A 17,923-nucleotide genomic window follows, 5' to 3' on the forward strand; every position below is an offset into this window, starting at 1 on the left:
TAAAATCATGACTGGTGTGGAGAAAGTAAATAAGTGTTATTTACTCCTTCTCATAACATAAGAACTAGGGGGTCACCAAATTAAATTAATAGACAGCAGGTTTAAAACAAATAAAAGGAAGTATTTTTTCACACAACGCACAGTCAGTCTGTGGAACTCTTTACCAGAGGATTTTGTGAAGGCCAAGACTATAACAGTGTTCAAAAAAAAGAACTAGATAAGTTCATGGAGGATAACTCCATTAATGGCTAATAGCCAGGATGGGCAGGGATAGTGTCCCTAGCCTCTATTTGCCAGAAGCTGGGAATGGGCGACAGGGGATGGATCACTTGTTGATTATCTGTTCTGTTCATAACCTCTGGGGCACTTGGGCCACTGTCGGAAGATGGGATACTGGGCTAGGTGGACCTTTGGTCTGACCCAGTATGGCCGTTCTTATGCTCTTATAGTGTAAAAAGAAAATCTAGAATGAATAGAGTGGTTTACAATGCATTTGGCAGAAGGTGAGGATTTTCACCACATTTGTCAGTATACTATTATAAATTAACGCATTAAATGGTTTAGTTAAATGATTAATTTTTATTCTTCAAAAACATGTATAATCTATGAGGACTGTTTAATAAATTTGTACCGGTTTAAACCACTGAGTTGCTGAACTTAGTCCATTCATTACTCTAAATTCCGTCTGATAAAATTAATTCAAGCCTGTCTGAATGAGCATTATATTCAGAGATGCTGGTGGTGATAAAAGGGAGAACAAGCACACAAAGTAAAGGTCAACACAATTCACGTACCAAGAATTCTCTACTAAAGAAAGGAACACAGTACAGAAACAATCAACTGCCAATGGCCATAAAAGGGGGCTCCCAAAATAGAAAACACTTTATCAGGTAATACAATTAATCTCCTGAGTTTCTTGTCCAGTTGGGTCTCTCTTCTTTTATAGAATGTACAAGTAATTTATTTCAAACATGACCCTGATTAGGTGCAATACAGTGCAAAGAATGCTAAGAATTAATTTACTGACAGCCATTTCTCTCTGAGGCATCACAATGGTAAGTGCCTTAGAAATACCCAAGTACCTTTATTAAAGCTAATGTTAAAAATTATATAATACACAGGTTAAGGAAAAAGAGTATCTGTACATCTTGGTACAGTGCTTAGATTATCCAAAAGTACAAAATCTGGTTTAAAAGTAATAAAATACATATAGTACATAATCTGAAATAACCCAAATTTAGGTGAATAAATTTAACGATACAGTTTAGATATGAGAATCTAAATACTCAGGTACATCACTCATGAAAAGTTATACAGAGAGTTAGCTGTAGAAAGCAAATATATAGGAATGAGTGTATGTTACAACACCAAATGTTCACTCAAACCTTAGAACTTAAAGCTCAGTTTCACTGATTTACTCACAGCCACAGCCTCTGTCTTCACATCATCATTGCTGTCTGGCGCAGTCAGTTCTATAAGAACAGGGCATACTTTGGTCTCTACATCATATCTCTCAATAAGTTCTTGTTCCAACAGAACTAGTAATGCTGCCTGACTTGTTTTTCTCACCTATCGTAGGAAAAACAAAGTGGAAATAGGAGTTTACAAGAGACAGTTTTTAGATATACACTGGGAGATATACAGACACACCCTCATAGCCCCTGTCAAGATTGAGGGCACATGTTCTTAAATCCTTCTACAAACTATAACATTAAAAAATAAAAAGTCATGTCCAGGAACACTTATATACTGTAATATTGTAATACTACAGATACTGCAAGAGTGTTTCCTGAAAGTCAAAATGGCGATGCGAAATAGGCACAATCATGGGAAGGCTAGTATGGGACACTATCAGTAAATAATTAAAGAAGGAGGGCATAATTAATGCCAATCCAACATAGTTTTATGGAAAGTATTTGTCAAACAAATTCCATTTTTTGAAAGGATTACAAGTTTGGTTGATAAAAATAACTATATTGACATAATGTACTTAGACATCTGTAAGGCATTTGACTTAGTCCTTTATGGCCTTCTGATAAGAAAAATGTAGCACTATTCAAAAATCAAGAAGTACATATTAATAGTGTAAAACGGTTAACTGACAGATTTTAAAAAATAAATGTAAACAGGGAAACAGGAGCTTGGTGGGCCGCAGGAAATAATTCCGCGGGCCACGTGTTTGAGACCCCTGGCGTAGCGTGACGTGAAGGTGTGGATAGAAGACCATGTTGCCACCTTGAATATTCTTGAATAGGGACATGTGCGAGGAAAGCTGCGGATGAAGCCTGAGCTCTTCTGGAGTGCACCATCAACGGCGGGGGCGGAACTCTGGCCAGGTCGTAGCACATTCTAATGCAGGATATGATCCACAACGAAACGTGCTGGGATGAGATGGGAAGCCTTCTCATCCTTTCGGCGATTGCAATAAAGAGCTGTGGTGACTTATGAAATGGCTTGTGCATTCAATGTAGAAGGCATGGGCACGCCTGACGTCCAGGGAATGAGTATCTGCTCTCTGTCAGTGGCATGAGGCTTAGGGAAGAATACCGGTAAAAATATGTCCTGATTCACATGAAACCGGGAGACCACCATGGGTAGAAACACAGGATGAAGACACAGCTGGACCTTGTCTTTGTAAAAGACGGTATGGGGGGGCTCAGAGGTAAGCGCTTTGAGCTCAGAGACCCTTCTGGCCAATGTTATAGCCACCAGAAAGGCAACCTTCCAAGAGAGGTAGGAGAGAGGGCAGGTGGCCATGGGCTCAAATGGAGGGCCCATGAGCCTGGACAAGACTAGTTGAGATCCCACTGGGGAACGGGCTGCCGCACATGGGGATAAACCCTGTCCAAGCCCTTGAGGAATTGGCTCACCATGGGGTTTCCGAAGACTGATGTACCTGCTGCCCCTGGGTGGAAGTCCGAGATGGCAGCCAGGTGCACTTTTGTAGATGATATTGCCAGCCCTTGTTGCTTCAGGTCTAGTAAGTAGTCCAAAACAAGGGGAATTGGCGCTTGCTGCAGTGAGATACCCTTCTGCAGGGACCAAATAGAAAACTGCTTCCACTTTGCCAGATACGTGGCTTGGGTGGAAGGTTTGCTAGTTCCCAGGAGAACTTGTCTCACTGAGTCCAAACACTGGAGATCCATCAGGTTCAACCATGGAGTTTTCATGCCATGAGGTGGAGGGACTCCAGGTTGGAGTGCTGGAGCTTGCTGTGGCCCTGAGTGATGAGGTCTGGGCAGAAGGGAAGGGCTACTGGTCTGTCGACCAATGGGCTTAACAGAGTGGTGAACTAGTGCTGGTGGAGCCACACCAGTGCTATGAGGATCAACGAAGCCCTGTCCTGGCAGACCCTGAGGAGGACTCTGTGTATGAGAGGGAAGGGTGGGAACACACAGAACATGTGACTCGTCCACATGAGGAGAAAAGCGTCCACGATGGAGCCCGGGCTGTGGTTCAGAAAGGAGCAGAATTGCTGGCAATTCCTGTTAGACCTGTTTGTGACATGGAGCATGTGGGGAAAGCCCAACTTCTGAAAAACTGAAAGGGTGATGTTCAGCCTGAGGGACCATTCATGACTGAGGAACGAGTGGCTGAGTAAGTCAGCTAGCTCGTTCTGCGCCCCTGGGAGGTAAGATGCTTGTATATGTATCAAGTTGGCAATGCAAAATTCCCAGAACTCTAGGGCTTCCTGGCACAGGGAAGAGGAGCGAGCACCACCCTGTTTGTTTATATAAAACAAACATCGCCATGGCGATGTCTGTGAGCACTGACACACATCTGCTTCAAAGGTGGTTCTGGACGGATTGGCATGCCAGACAGACCGCCCTCAACTCCTGCACACTGATGTGTGGTGATAGTTCTGCCTACGACCATAGGCCTTGAGTTCTGATACTGCCTATGTGCACACCCCACCCCAGAGCAGAGGCGTCCGTGACCAGCAACACGGTAGGTTGCGGTTTGGCCCAGGGAACTCCCGCACAGACCACTTGTGGCCGTAACCACCAGCGTACAGATTCGTGAATGGGAGGGGGAAGGATAACTATGCTGTCCAGTGGGTCTTGGCTGGGTCTGTACTCTTGGATCAACCACACCTGGAGGGATCTGAGATGTGGTCCGGCATGCTGGACCACATATGTGCACACTGCCATATGCCCCAGCAGCTTCATACAGTTTCTAGCCATTGTTGTGGGGAACTGGTGGAGGTTCTCAATGATGTCCCTGAGGGCTTGAAAGCGCAGCTCGGGAAGGGATGCCCTGGCTTGCGCAGAGTCCAAGAGAGCCCCTATGAACACTATTCTCTGTGTAGGGACCAGCGTGGATTTGGGCATGTTTAGTATGAGGTCTACCCTGAGGAACATGGCGCAGGCCAGGGCCACATGCACCTCCGCTTGTGCTTGCAACTTGGCCTTGATGAGCCAGACATCCAGATACAGGAATACTTGTACCTGACATTTGTGGAGGAAGGCTGCCACGACTGCCATGCACTTCATGAACACCCTGGAGCAGTCAAGAGCCCAAGCAGGGCTGGTAGTTCTGACTGCTGGCCACAAAGCAAAGAAACCGTCTGTGGGTCGGGATAACGGAGATATGGAAGTAAGTGTCCTGCATGTCAAGGGTGGCATACCAGTCCCCCAGATCCAGAGAAGGAATGATAGAGGCTAGGGAGACGCTGTGAAACCTGGCTTTCTTGATGAATGCATTGAGGTCTCGCAGATCCAGAATAGGTCGCATTCCACCCTTGGTTTTGGGGATAACGGAATATCAGGAGTAAAATCCCTTGGCCTTGAACTCCTGAGGAACCTCCTCTATCACCCCCAGAGCGAGGAGCAATCGCATTTCCTGGAGAAGGAGTTGCTCGTGAGATGGATCTCTGAAGGAGGACAGGGAAGGTGGGCGGGAAGGCGGGAGGGAACAGAACTGGATAGAATATCCCACCCCTACCGTGCTCAGAACCCAGGGATCTGTTGTGATCTGGGACCAAGCACGGTAGAAGTGGGATAGCTGGTTCACAAAGGGAGGGTAAGGATTCAGATTGAGTCTTGGTGCTCCATCCTCAGGCACACCTTCAAAAGTTAGGTTTCGGCCCCGGGGGCTGTTTGGATGAGCCCTGGCCTTGGTGCCTGTGACTGGCACCTCCTATTATTCCTGCCCCTTCTCTTGGCTGAGTCCTGCCTCGGGGGTCCAGAGTAGAAGGGGCAGGGGGACTGGGGTGTGAAGGGCTTCCTCTGGGATGCGGGAGTGTGGATCCCCAGGGACTTGAATGTCGCACTCGAGTCTTTCAGATTGTGCAAATGGGAGTCCGTGTTCTCAGCAAACAAGCCCACATGGTCAAAGGGCAGGTCCTGAATGGTGTTCTGGACCTCCCGGGTATGCCCGAAACCTGTAACCAGGCACTCTGTCTCATGGTGATTGCTGTGGCCACGGTCCGAGCCACAGAGTCAGCTGAATCTCGGGCAGCCTGCAGGGAGGTCCTTGACACCACCTTGCCCTCCTCAAGAAGGGCCACGAACTCTGTGTGTGAGTCTGACAGGAGCAATTGCTGGAACTTAGCGAGCACTCTCCAGGAATTGAAGGCGTAGTGGCTGAGCACCGCTTGATGATTAGCAACGCAAAGCTGGAGACCCCCAGTCAAGTCAACTTTACGGCCAAAAAAGTCCAGCTTCTTAGTGTCCCGTGACTTTGGGGCAGGACCCGGTTGACCTTGCTGCTCTTTGTGGTTCGCCGCATCTACTAATGTTCCAGACTGAGAGTGGGTAAAAAGGTGTCTGTACCCCTTCTGCGGCACAAAATACCTCCTTTCCACCCCTTTGGCCATGGGAGGTATGGAGGCCAGGGTCTGCCATAGCACCTTTGTGGTGTTTTGTATGGTCTTTATAAGGGGCAAGGCTACCTTAGAAGGACCCTCCGGGGCAAGAATGTCCACCATTGGGTCTGAGTCTTCTAGAACCTCCTCTGCCTGGAGGTGAAGTTTTGGGCCACCCTCTTAAGAAGGTCCTGGTGCACCCTATTGTCCATCGCAGGGAGCATGGTGGTGAAGGTGCCAGCCACCGCCTCATCCCTCAAAGAGGATGATGAGCCCGGGGGACCTGGTTCTCCTGACCCTCAGGCTCCCTGGAGGCTTGCTCGGGTATGTCTGCCCTATTTGGGGTAGACTGTGGCGCTGGTACCACATAGAGTGCTGGCCCGAGAGTTGCACCTGCTTGCGAAGACACAGGGTCCTCATCATGTGGGGGATCTTCAGGTGCTGTGGGAGTATGGCATGGTACCAACGTGGCTGAAGGAGGAGCACAGGGCACGGACACCAGAGATGTGGCCCTGGAGCCCTGCCATTGAGCCTGATGGTAGGCCCAAGGAGTCCAAAAGGGCTATTGTACCAGCCCCTGCCACTGTGGAGGCCAGGATACCACGGGTGGCAGCACATCCCGTATTCTGTGATGCCCGATCCGAGACCAGTACCAACTATGTCGGGAGACTGACAACTCATTATCGGAGTCTGACAAATAGCCTGAACCAGACGATGGAGAGGCGGAGCCCGATGGTGCCTGGGAACAGTACCGTGGTGACAGGGAGGGGCGTAGGAGCATCTTTGGCTTGCCCTGTCAGTACCACAAACTGTGCCGTCACTGGTGCCGGGCCTTGCTCCGCTGCCTAGACTGGCACTGGTGCTCGTGCCTGCAGGGCCAGGGACTGTGTCGTCATGGCAATAAGGCCCCGTGTGGTCTCAAAAGTATCCAGTGTGGTGGGGAGATCAATCTCGTCCTCCAATTACTCCCGACCCAGAGAGTCCACAAACACGAGACTTGATGGAGCCTCTGGCAGGTGCCGGGATCTGAGGGCCAGGCCATAGGTGCCCTGACATAGGACACACCCTGCTGGGATCCCTGAGCTGTTTCCTGACAGGGGACTGACCCCTGTCTGCCTTTTTCTTCTTATGCGGCACCGGGGACTGAGAGTGGTGCCACATGCTCGAACCTGCTTTGTGAGCCGGGGAGCGGTGTCGATGTTTCCTGGAGTAGTCTTTTTTCGGTGCCAAGGCATCCTGCACCGATGTTGCCAGTGCTGCTACCGGTGCCAGCTCAGAGCGAAGAGCCGCCTCCATTAAAAGGAGCTTGAGCCAATAGTCCCACTCCCTCTTCGTCCTAGATCTAAAGCTCCTGCAAATGGAGCACTTATCTGTTTGATGGCCCTCACCCCAACATTTAAGGCACAACATGTGCGGTTCGCCCTTGGGCATAGGCTTTCCTCAGTGTTCGCAGGACTTAAACCCCTCAGACCGAGGCATACCCTGGTCAGGGAAGTTAGGGAGGTGGGGGGAAACCTCCCGAAAGAGGCTAACTACTACTAAACTACAACTTTCAAGAACTATTTACAACTAACTAGACTGTAACTACTAGGTAGGCACTTGCGAAGCAAGAGACTGAAGGAAGCTCCAACGACGGTCACTGGCGGTAAGAAGGAACTTAGGCAGCGTGTCGGCAGTATCCTATATACACCGCCATGAGGGTGCCACTCAAGGGGGCTAAACAGCCAACCTGACGGCTACCGCTAGGGGGAAAACTTTCAGACGGTTGTGCACGCAGCGCATGCACACACCTATTGGAATGGACATGACAAAGCAATTGAAGATGAATATCAAGTAATAGGGATGTGATATTACCTCTGTATATGGCTATATGGCATTAGTTAGACTATAACCAGAATATTGTGTCTAGTTCTAGTATTTACACATCAAAAAGTATGTTGAAAAATTGGAAAGGGCTCAAAAAAGATCTACAAGAATGATTTGAGGTCTGGATAACATGCCTTCCAGTGACAGACTATAAGAAACTAGACTGAGCTTCTTGAAAGAAGGTGAAGAGCTGGTTTGATCACAGTGTTCAAGAGCCTACATAGAGAAGAGATTCAGCTCTTTAATCTAACAGAAAAGGGCATAATGAAGTTCAATGATGGGAAGATGAAGCTAGATAAATTCAGACTGGAAAAGAGGCCCACATTTAACACTGAGGGTAATTAACCACTGGAAGAACTTATTTAAGAACACAGTGGATGCTTCATCCTTTGAAGTCTTTACATCTAGACCAGACACCTTTCTAAAACTTATGCTAAAACTCAAACAAAAGCTATGGGGTTAAGACAGAAATAACTGGGTGAGGTTCTACAGTCTGTTATGTGGGAAATCAAAGATGACCATAATGGTCCCTTCTGGCCTTAAATTCTATGAATTAAAACTAAAAATGTGTTCTCTTTCTTCCAAGGAATTTATAATATGTAAGCCTATATAAAAGGATAGCGTTTTGTTTTGGTAGTGGTGCTTTAGCACTACATAAGGGAAGCCGCAGATGCCTAAGACCAGCTCAGATCCTATTATAAAAATATCAAACTCATTTTTCGCATAAGTTCAGACTTCGATTTATTTCTTGTTGCTCTAAACCTTATTTACTTAGTGTAAAATGTTTGCATTATCCTATTTGAGAAAGTGTGTTATCCATTCAATTTTAGAACATAACACTCTGTTTATAAATGACTTACCTGGTTATTCTGGTCTGCGAGGTATCTCACCACAATAGGCAACAAGTATTTGGAAAAAGCATATGGTATTGAAGGCCTGTTTTCTTGACAAAACACAGCGATATGAGGGACCTGTTCCATCAGTTCTGCTCGCACAGTTGGCTCTGTAAGAATGTCAAAATAATATAAAATAAAAAAGGCATTGTATCTGCAATAATATTAAACTCCTTTTACAATGCTGTCCAGGTGAATCGCATCCTAATGTATTTATGCTAAAAAAAAAAAAAACAGTTTGATGAGGTGACCACTACCCTTTTACAACCCAGGGTGCAGATTTTGGTTGCATCACTGAACCTGCTGACAGTCTGGGCCCAGATTTTTACTGCAAGGTGGCAAGAGAAAGAGAAGAAGGAAGCCCCAAGTGCAAAAGAAGCTGTTTGCTATGGCACAGAAACAAACAGATCAGGCCATGATGCAGTTCCAGAACTCAAAATAGGAAGAACAGTTTGGGCACCAAACAAAATTTCAGCAGCTTCTACAGCCTTTGTGGGTGTGGTTAACCAAACAATAAAATCCAGACCAGAGGATTCCATGTATGAGTGAGAGAAGCCAGTTGACAAGATCCTAAGGGACCATACTGTGGATGAGTGGGAGAAGAGTGACAAGATACAGTATAACCAGGGCAAATACCTAATTTTTGAAAAAAACTTAAATTGCATTAGAGTTTCCAAATAAATCCCACCTGCACACTCACCCCTTTAGAGCTTATATTTTCCTTGTTTACTCCAAGAAAAAAATAGAACAGTGAGAAAAGTAGATTAGCAGCATTTCCATCATTCAGAGTATGCACACAGACCATAGAAGTAAATATGCAAAGACACATTTAAAACTAGGAATGCAGAAATTCCACATTTTCACTCCAATGGATGCCTAATAAGAACTTCCTCAAGTCATCAAGTTATGATTCTCAGGTACACGGTGGCATCAAAATTGCATGCCAGCTAACAACAGCTCTGATCCCAACACGTACTGTTAGCAATATAAAATAGATGCCAAAGCACAGCAGAGTAAGCCATCAACATGCAAAGACGTGACGGGACCCTGATTTCTTGATACCTGGCTTCTCACTTCTTTGGTAATGTGACACTCTGATATACAGTAACTCCTCACTTAAAGTCATCCCGGTTAACATTGTTACGTTACTGATCAATTAGGGAACATGATCATTTAAAATTGCACAGTGCTCCCTTATAATGCTGTTTGGCAGCCACCTGCTTTGTCCACTGCTTGCAGAAAAAGCAGCCTGTTGGAGCTAGCTGGTGGGGGCTTGGAACCAGGGTGGACCGGCAGCCCCCCTATCAGCTCCCCGCTCCCCTAAGTTCCCTGTACAGCAGCAGCCCACCCAGCCCAGCAAGCTATCAGTTGCTGGGCCGTTGAGCTTTCCCTCCCTCCACTGCCGTGTGCTGCTTCTGACCTCTGCCTTGGAGCTGTTCCCAGGAGCCTCCTGCTTGCTGTGCAAGGGCGGGGCAGGGAAGAGGGGTGCTAATGTCAGGGTGTCCCCCTCCCCCCTGCTCCTTTACCCCATCTCCACAGAGCATGGCGGGGGACACAACAGGGCTCAGGACAGAGGGAGCTTGCTGGCAGCAGTTGCTGTCTCAACTTGCTGATCTACTTACAAATGCAATGTACTTAGAGTGGGGTCAGTGTATTTAAAGGGGCAATGCACATCTCTCTCTCTCTCACACACACACACAGTGTGTGTCTCTGTCTCTCTCTGCCATGCTGTCTCCCCTCCCTCCATTTGTGCTGCTTGTAGAGCGAAAGGCTAAACTAACAACGCGTTAACCCTTGAGGGCTCAGCCAAATGCTACTTCATCATTTAGCAGTAAGGCATTCCCTGGGAAATATCCCACCCTTTGATTTCAGCACCTCAACCAAGCTTCACAATCATCACTGCTGTGTACAGTATTAAAACGTTGGTTTTAAACTTATACTGTGCATAATATGTGTGTATATTTATAAAATATAGTCTTTTGTCTGGCGAAAAAAGGTCCCTGGAACCTAACCCCCCTATTTACATTAATTCTTATGGGGAAATTGGATTCGCCTAACATCGTTTCACTTAAAGTAGCATTTTTCAGGAACATAACTACAACGATAAGCGAGGAGTTACTGTACTGTCTCTGTGCGTGTGCACTTTATAAGGACATTATAGTGGATGGTGGCTTTTCTGTTATGTCACAAATCCAAAGATGGCAGCTATTCAAGTTCCACCTTTGAAGTTTTATGGAATTACCCATCACTTCCTTCCTTTGAAGAAAGCACCTCTGCTCAAGCTACCAAGACAGCTAGGTTGTAGTGAAGTTTGATGGTGGGAGCTGAGGAATGGGAAGGGAAAATATATAGTCCTTCCTTCTCCATTAGTAAGAGGCTTTTTCAAATATAATATATGGGATAGAGAAGGGGATAGAGATATTTCACCTCCTCAAAGCAAGTGACAGAACACATCTTATGGAAAGGTGACTCCTCTCCACATCAAGGCAAAAACCAGAGCACTGTAAAAGCTTCACATTTACACTGTCACTCTTGCTTCACACATTCATTTGATTAGTAATGTCAAAATACTGGTGCATGAACCCTTTCAATTCCATGATACTGGTGGGATAGGGAGGACTTGTTTTGGGGGAAGAGGACAAAACTCATATGGCGACATACCCGCCACCAAGATGACTCACTCAAGTTATCCGGGAGAGAAAAGAAAACCTGATTGGCTGTGAATTTAAGATATCTCAGATGAGACCCTGCTCAACAGAGCATCTAGTAGTGATCACACGATCACAGCAGCTCCTTTTGGAATTTTAATTTTTGCAATATTTAGAAATATTTTTTCTAAAATTCTGTTAGTGTTTAATAGTTATTCATTCTATTTTTCATTTATGGTATAATTTACATCATTTTTGTGGAGGAAGTGGGACACTTCTTGAGTTGATCTGAATATCTTCATGTACTGGATTCACATCTCTCTGAAGATATATGGATCAAATTCAAATTGGGTATTTTGTACATCCTCAGTTTTAATAGACAGTGGGACATTACTGAATCCCAATACTCCATTTGCCTAGAAAACAACCTATTTCAGACTTAACCACTGGATAAATCTGCCTCTCCAGAATTTTTCAATCCCTGTAGCTGCTGTTAGAGAATAGATTTGTTAAAACCATACATAATGAAAAGACAATACCTTCAAATTACAGTAATTTTGATGATTAAAAATCTGTGTGTAATATTCTTTCATAGGTGTACAGTCTACATTTGTTCCTTATTGGAAATTCACACATGAACTGTTCAGGTAAAGCCTATATGGCACTAACTTTTCTCATTTTGTTGAACACATTCACTGTAAATCTTATTATATAACATACAGCAATCATCAAAATAGAGTGGTTGTAAAAAGCAGTCCTTATTCTAAGAGGGAGGATATTATTTATATTTAGTACTGACTAATTGCATGCTGCAATTAAACCTGAGTGAGCAAGACAAATTTTGCTATTTGCACTACTATATCCAGTGGTGGATAGAGCAAATCTAATGCTGCATAGTGTCTAGATTAGAAGCAAAGGTTCTGAGTGGTAAAATAATAAAATTTCTGCCTAGCAGTTCCATTTCTTCGTACTACACATTTAAAATGTATTTAGAAGTTAGAAAATACTTTTGTGCATTCTTCCTAAGAGTTCATTTTTTGGACTTAAGGAAGTCCCAACATAATCAAGTTGGTTGGCTGTTCTGACTATTGGACTGTGAAGAAGACAAGTGCAAATTAACAGTTCTGGGCTGCTTAGTTTCTCTTCATATGACATTACTAAGCCCTTGTATAAGAGAAACAAAATGTCTTTAAAAAGAAGATTCTCTGGACACACGTACAAATCAAAAAACTATACAATCAAACAAATGCCTAAAAATAAGACCCTAAAAATCCTTTCGATGTATTAAATCTGAACTTTCATCAGAACTGATTTAGTGAACATTAACAGATTAAAAAAAAAAGCTTAGACTTCAGTTTACTGATTGAGTGCACATTTTTGGCAGTACAAACAATGTCAGTGAGCCAAGCAGCCATTAAGGAGGAAGAGAAACTGAGCAGCCAAAGAGACTATCCATTTCAATACATTATATAAGCACAACAAAATGTTTAAATAATTTAAAATTTATAATTAAAAAAATTCAGTATATGCAAATTGTAAAGTTTACAGAGTAGCATTATAGTCACAGCTGACAGCACCAGCTACTGTTGATGTTGCCTGATACTTCTCAATAATGAGATCTTGTTTTTCAGTTGCTTATAAAACTTTGCCAAACTTGAACTCATTGGGATGAAATTATTCACTTTGAGTGTCTGCCTCAGGGTGCACCTGAAGAAGTGGGTTTTTTACCCACGAAAGCTTATGCCCAAATAAATCTGTTAGTCTTTAAAGTGTCACCAGACTCCCTGTTTCCTCAGGGTGAATATTTTTGGAAAATTTTAGCCAAAACTGTTCAGCTGTTTCCAAGAAAGAAGTTTGGGGAAAATATGTTGTTAGTACTCATGTTAAAAATTCTGGCCCCTCTTCTTTGAGAAGCTCTTGCTTCCCTATGCTTCGGGGCAGGGACTTCACATTTGGCAGGGAAGGGGCCTTTGTACTAGTAGTGTGCCTTTTGCCATCCCTGTGAAAATCCATGCTAAATTATGAGCCTTTCAGAAATCTCAGTTTGCACATGCTCACTACAGACATCTGAGATTTTTAGCTGCTAAAAATCAAAGATTACATGTTCACTAAGCATGCTCAGTGCCTCTCAGAGCTCCGAGCACTGACCAGACTGTTCCAACCTACTGCTGATCAGATCGTGCTTGCACAATCCCCACAGAGCAACTGATCATGCTCCTGCCCAGGACTACAGGGGAGCAGTCACACTTTCCCTATAATAGCTACTCTGAGCCAGAATGGAGTCAGCCACCGGAACTGAGAGCAAGGAGCCTGCCCTTCCTGTGCTCTCAATGGTCACCCTACTGGCACCCATGCAGCATGGAAGACGCTGATTCAAATGCAGGACAAAAGCCAGAACAGTAGGAAGGGAAAGGGCTAAAACGGGACAAAGAGTCTGCTGAAACTGGGACTCAGGAGGTGTGGGGGGGAAACTGTGACTAGGAGTTGGAAGGGTGGGACTGGCTGGTCAAGGAGGCTGGGAACTCGGTGGAGATGGGGAGGCTAGGACTGGAAGCTGGTGATGGAAATAAGAGATGACGACTGGGAGTGGGAGATGGACACAGATTTGGATGAAAAGCGTACGTGGAGATAAGGAGGGATATTGGGACTGGCTGGACAAAGCGAATTGGAACAGGAACCAGTCGGGAGGATCAGGGGGGCAGGAGAGACGATGGAGACGGAAATATTTTTTTTTCCACAGGACCACAACCTCATTCAGTGCACAGGAAGGTACTGCTCTGGAGAAGAATCAGAGCTGTGTAGTAAAGCAGACTTGTCTGTCTTGTCTGCCATGCCTCATTTGTTGCAGATGATGGAAAGCATGTAGTGAATACAGCAGATCGCAGGCAGAGAAAGTATGATCTCATGGTTAAGGCAGTTGAATGACATCTTGGGAAACTGGATTCTTTCCTGCCTCTGCTACAGAATTTCTGTGTGATGCTATGCAAGTCACTTAAACCAAAATATCCGCAGCTTGCCACTAACTGAGTGTTCTTCATTTTGTGGGTGCCCAGCTCAAGATCCTGGGTCCAGATCTGCAGAATTGCTGAACACTCACAGCAGCAACTGAAGTCAATGGGAGCTACGTTTTCAATATATAAAGTGCTATATAATGCTAATTATTCTGAAAACATGGTCCTACTGGCCACCAAAAATGTTTGGATACTTAATCTCTTCATGCCTCAGCACCCCATCTGTAAAATGGGACTTGATACTATGCCCTAACCTCCCAGGGTATTGTGAAAATAAATTCGTTAATATTTGTGAAGCACTCAGAGCTTATAGTTGTAAGAGTCATAGATAAACCCATGATAAAACTAAAAATTCTGTATTCAGAGCAGGGTTTCAATAGCCACACACTGATAAAGCAAAATACTGAAAATCTTCTCATTAAGTTAGCACCACTTTATTCCATGCTCTGAATGAGGTAAGGATCCTGTAGAAAATATAGCATGTGATCATGTAATTAAACACTGTACCAAAATGTCCATGCACGAGGGGGACAAAATAAGGTTGTTCAGGCAGCCTTAACTCTGGCATTTCCTAATTTCGGAGAGCTTGACTTTACAACCTTAATAATGCTCTTTTAAAGTAGTTTTGCATGTAATTAAGTATAAACATTTAACAGCATAGTTAATAATTAAATATACATCATATATGCAATACTATTTCTATGCAAGAACCTTAAACTTCTAAGTTCCCTGACACTCATGTTTAAGGTCTCAATTCTACAAAGTTTAAGGTCTCAATTCTACAAAGCACTTAAGCACATGTTTAAGTGCCTTGCTGAAAATGGACCTAGATGCACAATCTCAGTCCTACATTAGTACAGCCTTTTGCATTATATTTCCTAAAACTGTACTAACAAAAACAATGCCAAAGATGAAAAGACAAAAATATCCACCCCTCCCTCATTCTCTCCACTTTCACTTCTCCGCCTCTTCCTCCTACTTAACTTTGTCCTATGGCAGCCTAAAGATAGATTTCTTTATATCACAGTAAACTGCAATGGCTGTTATTACTATTTCTATAAAATACAAACTGTAACCAAACAGAAACAAATGGTTTAGTCATCATCAAAATTACAGATTATGGAGGCACTGGCTAAAGTTATTACTCAGTTAGACTGCAAGGTCTTCAGGACAAGAACCATATCTGTGTTTTATGTTTGCACAGGGCTTAGTTCAATGGGCCCAGGCTGCTAGGCGCTAACACAATACAAATAAATAATAAAGTTGGGCTGAGATTTTTATTTCAATCGGCATTAAAAATTTCTACTTCAAACTTTAATGATTGCATTTAGACTCCAAACAACAAAATAAATCTGCAGAGGATGATTACATTTTCCATAACATTTGTTTAGAAAAATAATTCTCTACCTTTGTCAGGGGAAACATTTTAAAATGCTCCTTTTTTAAATTTTGTCACCTGAAAGTATATCTTTATGAAGTGGGTTTTTTACCCACGAAAGCTTATGCCCAAATAAATCTGTTAGTCTCTAAGGGGCCACTAGACTCCTTGTTATACTTTATCCTAATATCTCATAGACTGGCTACTTTTCAAGCTTTATACTTAAGTCTTTTATATTTATTTTTCTCATTTATCAAAGCTCAATTTAGCTCCACCAAGCTCTCATGTGTTCTGCAGCTGTTTAGTCATGGAACTGTACTCCAGAATTTAAATTTTTTAAGTTGTTTCTAATTCTCCTGGATGTGAACTTGAAAAGATGATTCCAGTGTAAACTGATATAGTTTTGTCCCCCCCAGTTTGCAAACTGCCTTCTACAATTACAGTAGAACCTCAAAGTTACGAACAGACCAGTCAACCACACACCTCATTTGGAACTGCAAGTGTGCAATCAGGTAGCAGAGGACCTCCCCTCCCCCCTCCCCCCAAAAAGCAAATAAAATACAATACTGAGTTAAACGTAAATATTAAAAAAAATAAGGGAGAGCAGCATTTTTCTTCTGCATAGTAAAGTTTCAAAGCTGTATTAAGTCAATGTTCAGCTATAAACCTTTGAAAGAACAACCATGTTTTGTTCAGAGATACAAACATTTCAGAGTTATGAACAACCTCCATTCCAAAGGTGTTTGTAACTCTGAGGTTCTACTGTACTCTGCAAAGTGTGAATTGCCCCAATCATCTCAAATGAGTTGGGAATGTTGACACTGCAATATCCTGGGAACCACACTACACTGCATAGAACACTGTAATTCTCATTTTTAAATCTGAATTAACTATTTCACCATTGATCATTTTAAACAGAAACATTAATCTAAAGTGCTTATCCCAAAAGCCAGAAGTGACTTTCACATCTCCTCATGTGCCTCAACTGGTCCCCCCGACTGAGCAGCCAAAAAGCTCCAGTGTTCCCTGACAACTTTTACAACGGAGTTGGGTATTAACATGTTAAATCAATGCACATGCCCAGTGACCTGATACTTGTTCACACAGACTTTAACATTACACATGTATAATAACAGGAAACACATCTTAACCTAGCTGAGGGTTAGGTTCTGATTGCATTGTGGTTATGAGGCACTGAATGTGTGCACTGTAGTTATTTATATGTTGCACTGAAATGGAGTTGTGGACCAGAGGAGTCTTAGGGTTTGTCTACAAGGGGAAACTGACTGGCTTAGCTATTCTGGAATAACTCCCCACGTGGATGTTATTGTGAAAAAAAACAGTAACTTCGTTCTGGAATAGGGTCCACATGAAGAGCTTTTTCACAATATCTATACCAGTCAATATCTCCCATGTAGGTAGATGCGGCCTGAGTGTATTTGGTTATCACGAGGTTTGGGTGGTAATAATGTATGAGAATTGAAGTTCTTGTAGGTGTTAATGCTGCCACAACTGATGATTTCCTTCATCTCTGGTGAATGTGTTGAAGAAACTCATTTGAAAACTCTTAACTCCATGTAATTAAATTTTTTGCACAGGATATATTTATTGATTTGCATAAAAGCTTTTGTTCTTAATTAGATACCATCTTCTGATGAAACACACTTATCAAACAATGCTGGTTTGTGTGTGTTATGTATTCGAAGGCTGGCTAGGCAGTGTGGGGAGAAAGACGACACCTCTTGAAAGTATCTCTCCCTGCACAACCACCACCGATGTACTGAGCTTCACATTAAGATGTATAAAATTTCCAGCACTGCGAATCACAATGGCCACTTGTCAAGAGCCTGAGGGCAGAATCTAATTTGCATATATATTTATATCGTTTACATGAACTGTGTCCGTTTCTATTGTGTCATGATACAGTTAGACTAATTTAAACAGTAATAAATTTAACCAAATCTTAAAGCTTTATTCCCTACTCTCCTTCAATCTGGTATACACTCTCTTTCATATACCATTTTCCTCCCTCTCCTCTTCCTTCCAACTCTCTCCCATTATACTTCTTAATCCCCACCCTGCCTCTTAATCTCTCACTCACTTCCCCCTCCCTTTCATCTGTCCCTCTATCCCACACAGACTTTGCTAGGGCTGTGTTCAACAAAAAAAAATGGACTAGGTGAAAGTCTATCACAGCCTGAAGACAGAGCTTGCTCCTTTCTTTTCAGGTATGCCATCAACACAGACAAGACCTCAGTCTGCTCCTTCAGGCTGCCAGCTGTGATGCTTTGCTCTTTCCATATGCCTTGCTAACCAGCCAG

General features: G+C 43.6%; 1 protein-coding gene across 16 annotated transcripts in view; it reads right to left on the reverse strand.

Moving 5' to 3' along the window:
* PPP4R1 (protein phosphatase 4 regulatory subunit 1) overlaps nucleotides 1-17,923 on the reverse strand; it is a 90,583-nt gene that overhangs the window by 36,645 nt on the left and 36,015 nt on the right. For 15 of the 16 annotated variants that reach the window (XM_043539874.1, XM_037892860.2, XM_043539879.1 and 12 more), the window contains 2 exons: nucleotides 8,533-8,675; nucleotides 1,423-1,569 (listed from right to left, as the gene is read on the reverse strand). In XM_043539874.1, the coding sequence (XP_043395809.1) occupies nucleotides 1,423-1,569; nucleotides 8,533-8,675 (290 nt within the window). The remainder of the gene's footprint in view (nucleotides 1-1,422; nucleotides 1,570-8,532; nucleotides 8,676-17,923) is intronic. The other variant, XM_037892864.2, reaches the window with a different exon arrangement.

The sequence above is a fragment of the Chelonia mydas genome, chromosome 2 (genome assembly GCF_015237465.2).
Source record: "Chelonia mydas isolate rCheMyd1 chromosome 2, rCheMyd1.pri.v2, whole genome shotgun sequence".
NCBI lineage: Eukaryota > Metazoa > Chordata > Testudines > Cheloniidae > Chelonia > Chelonia mydas.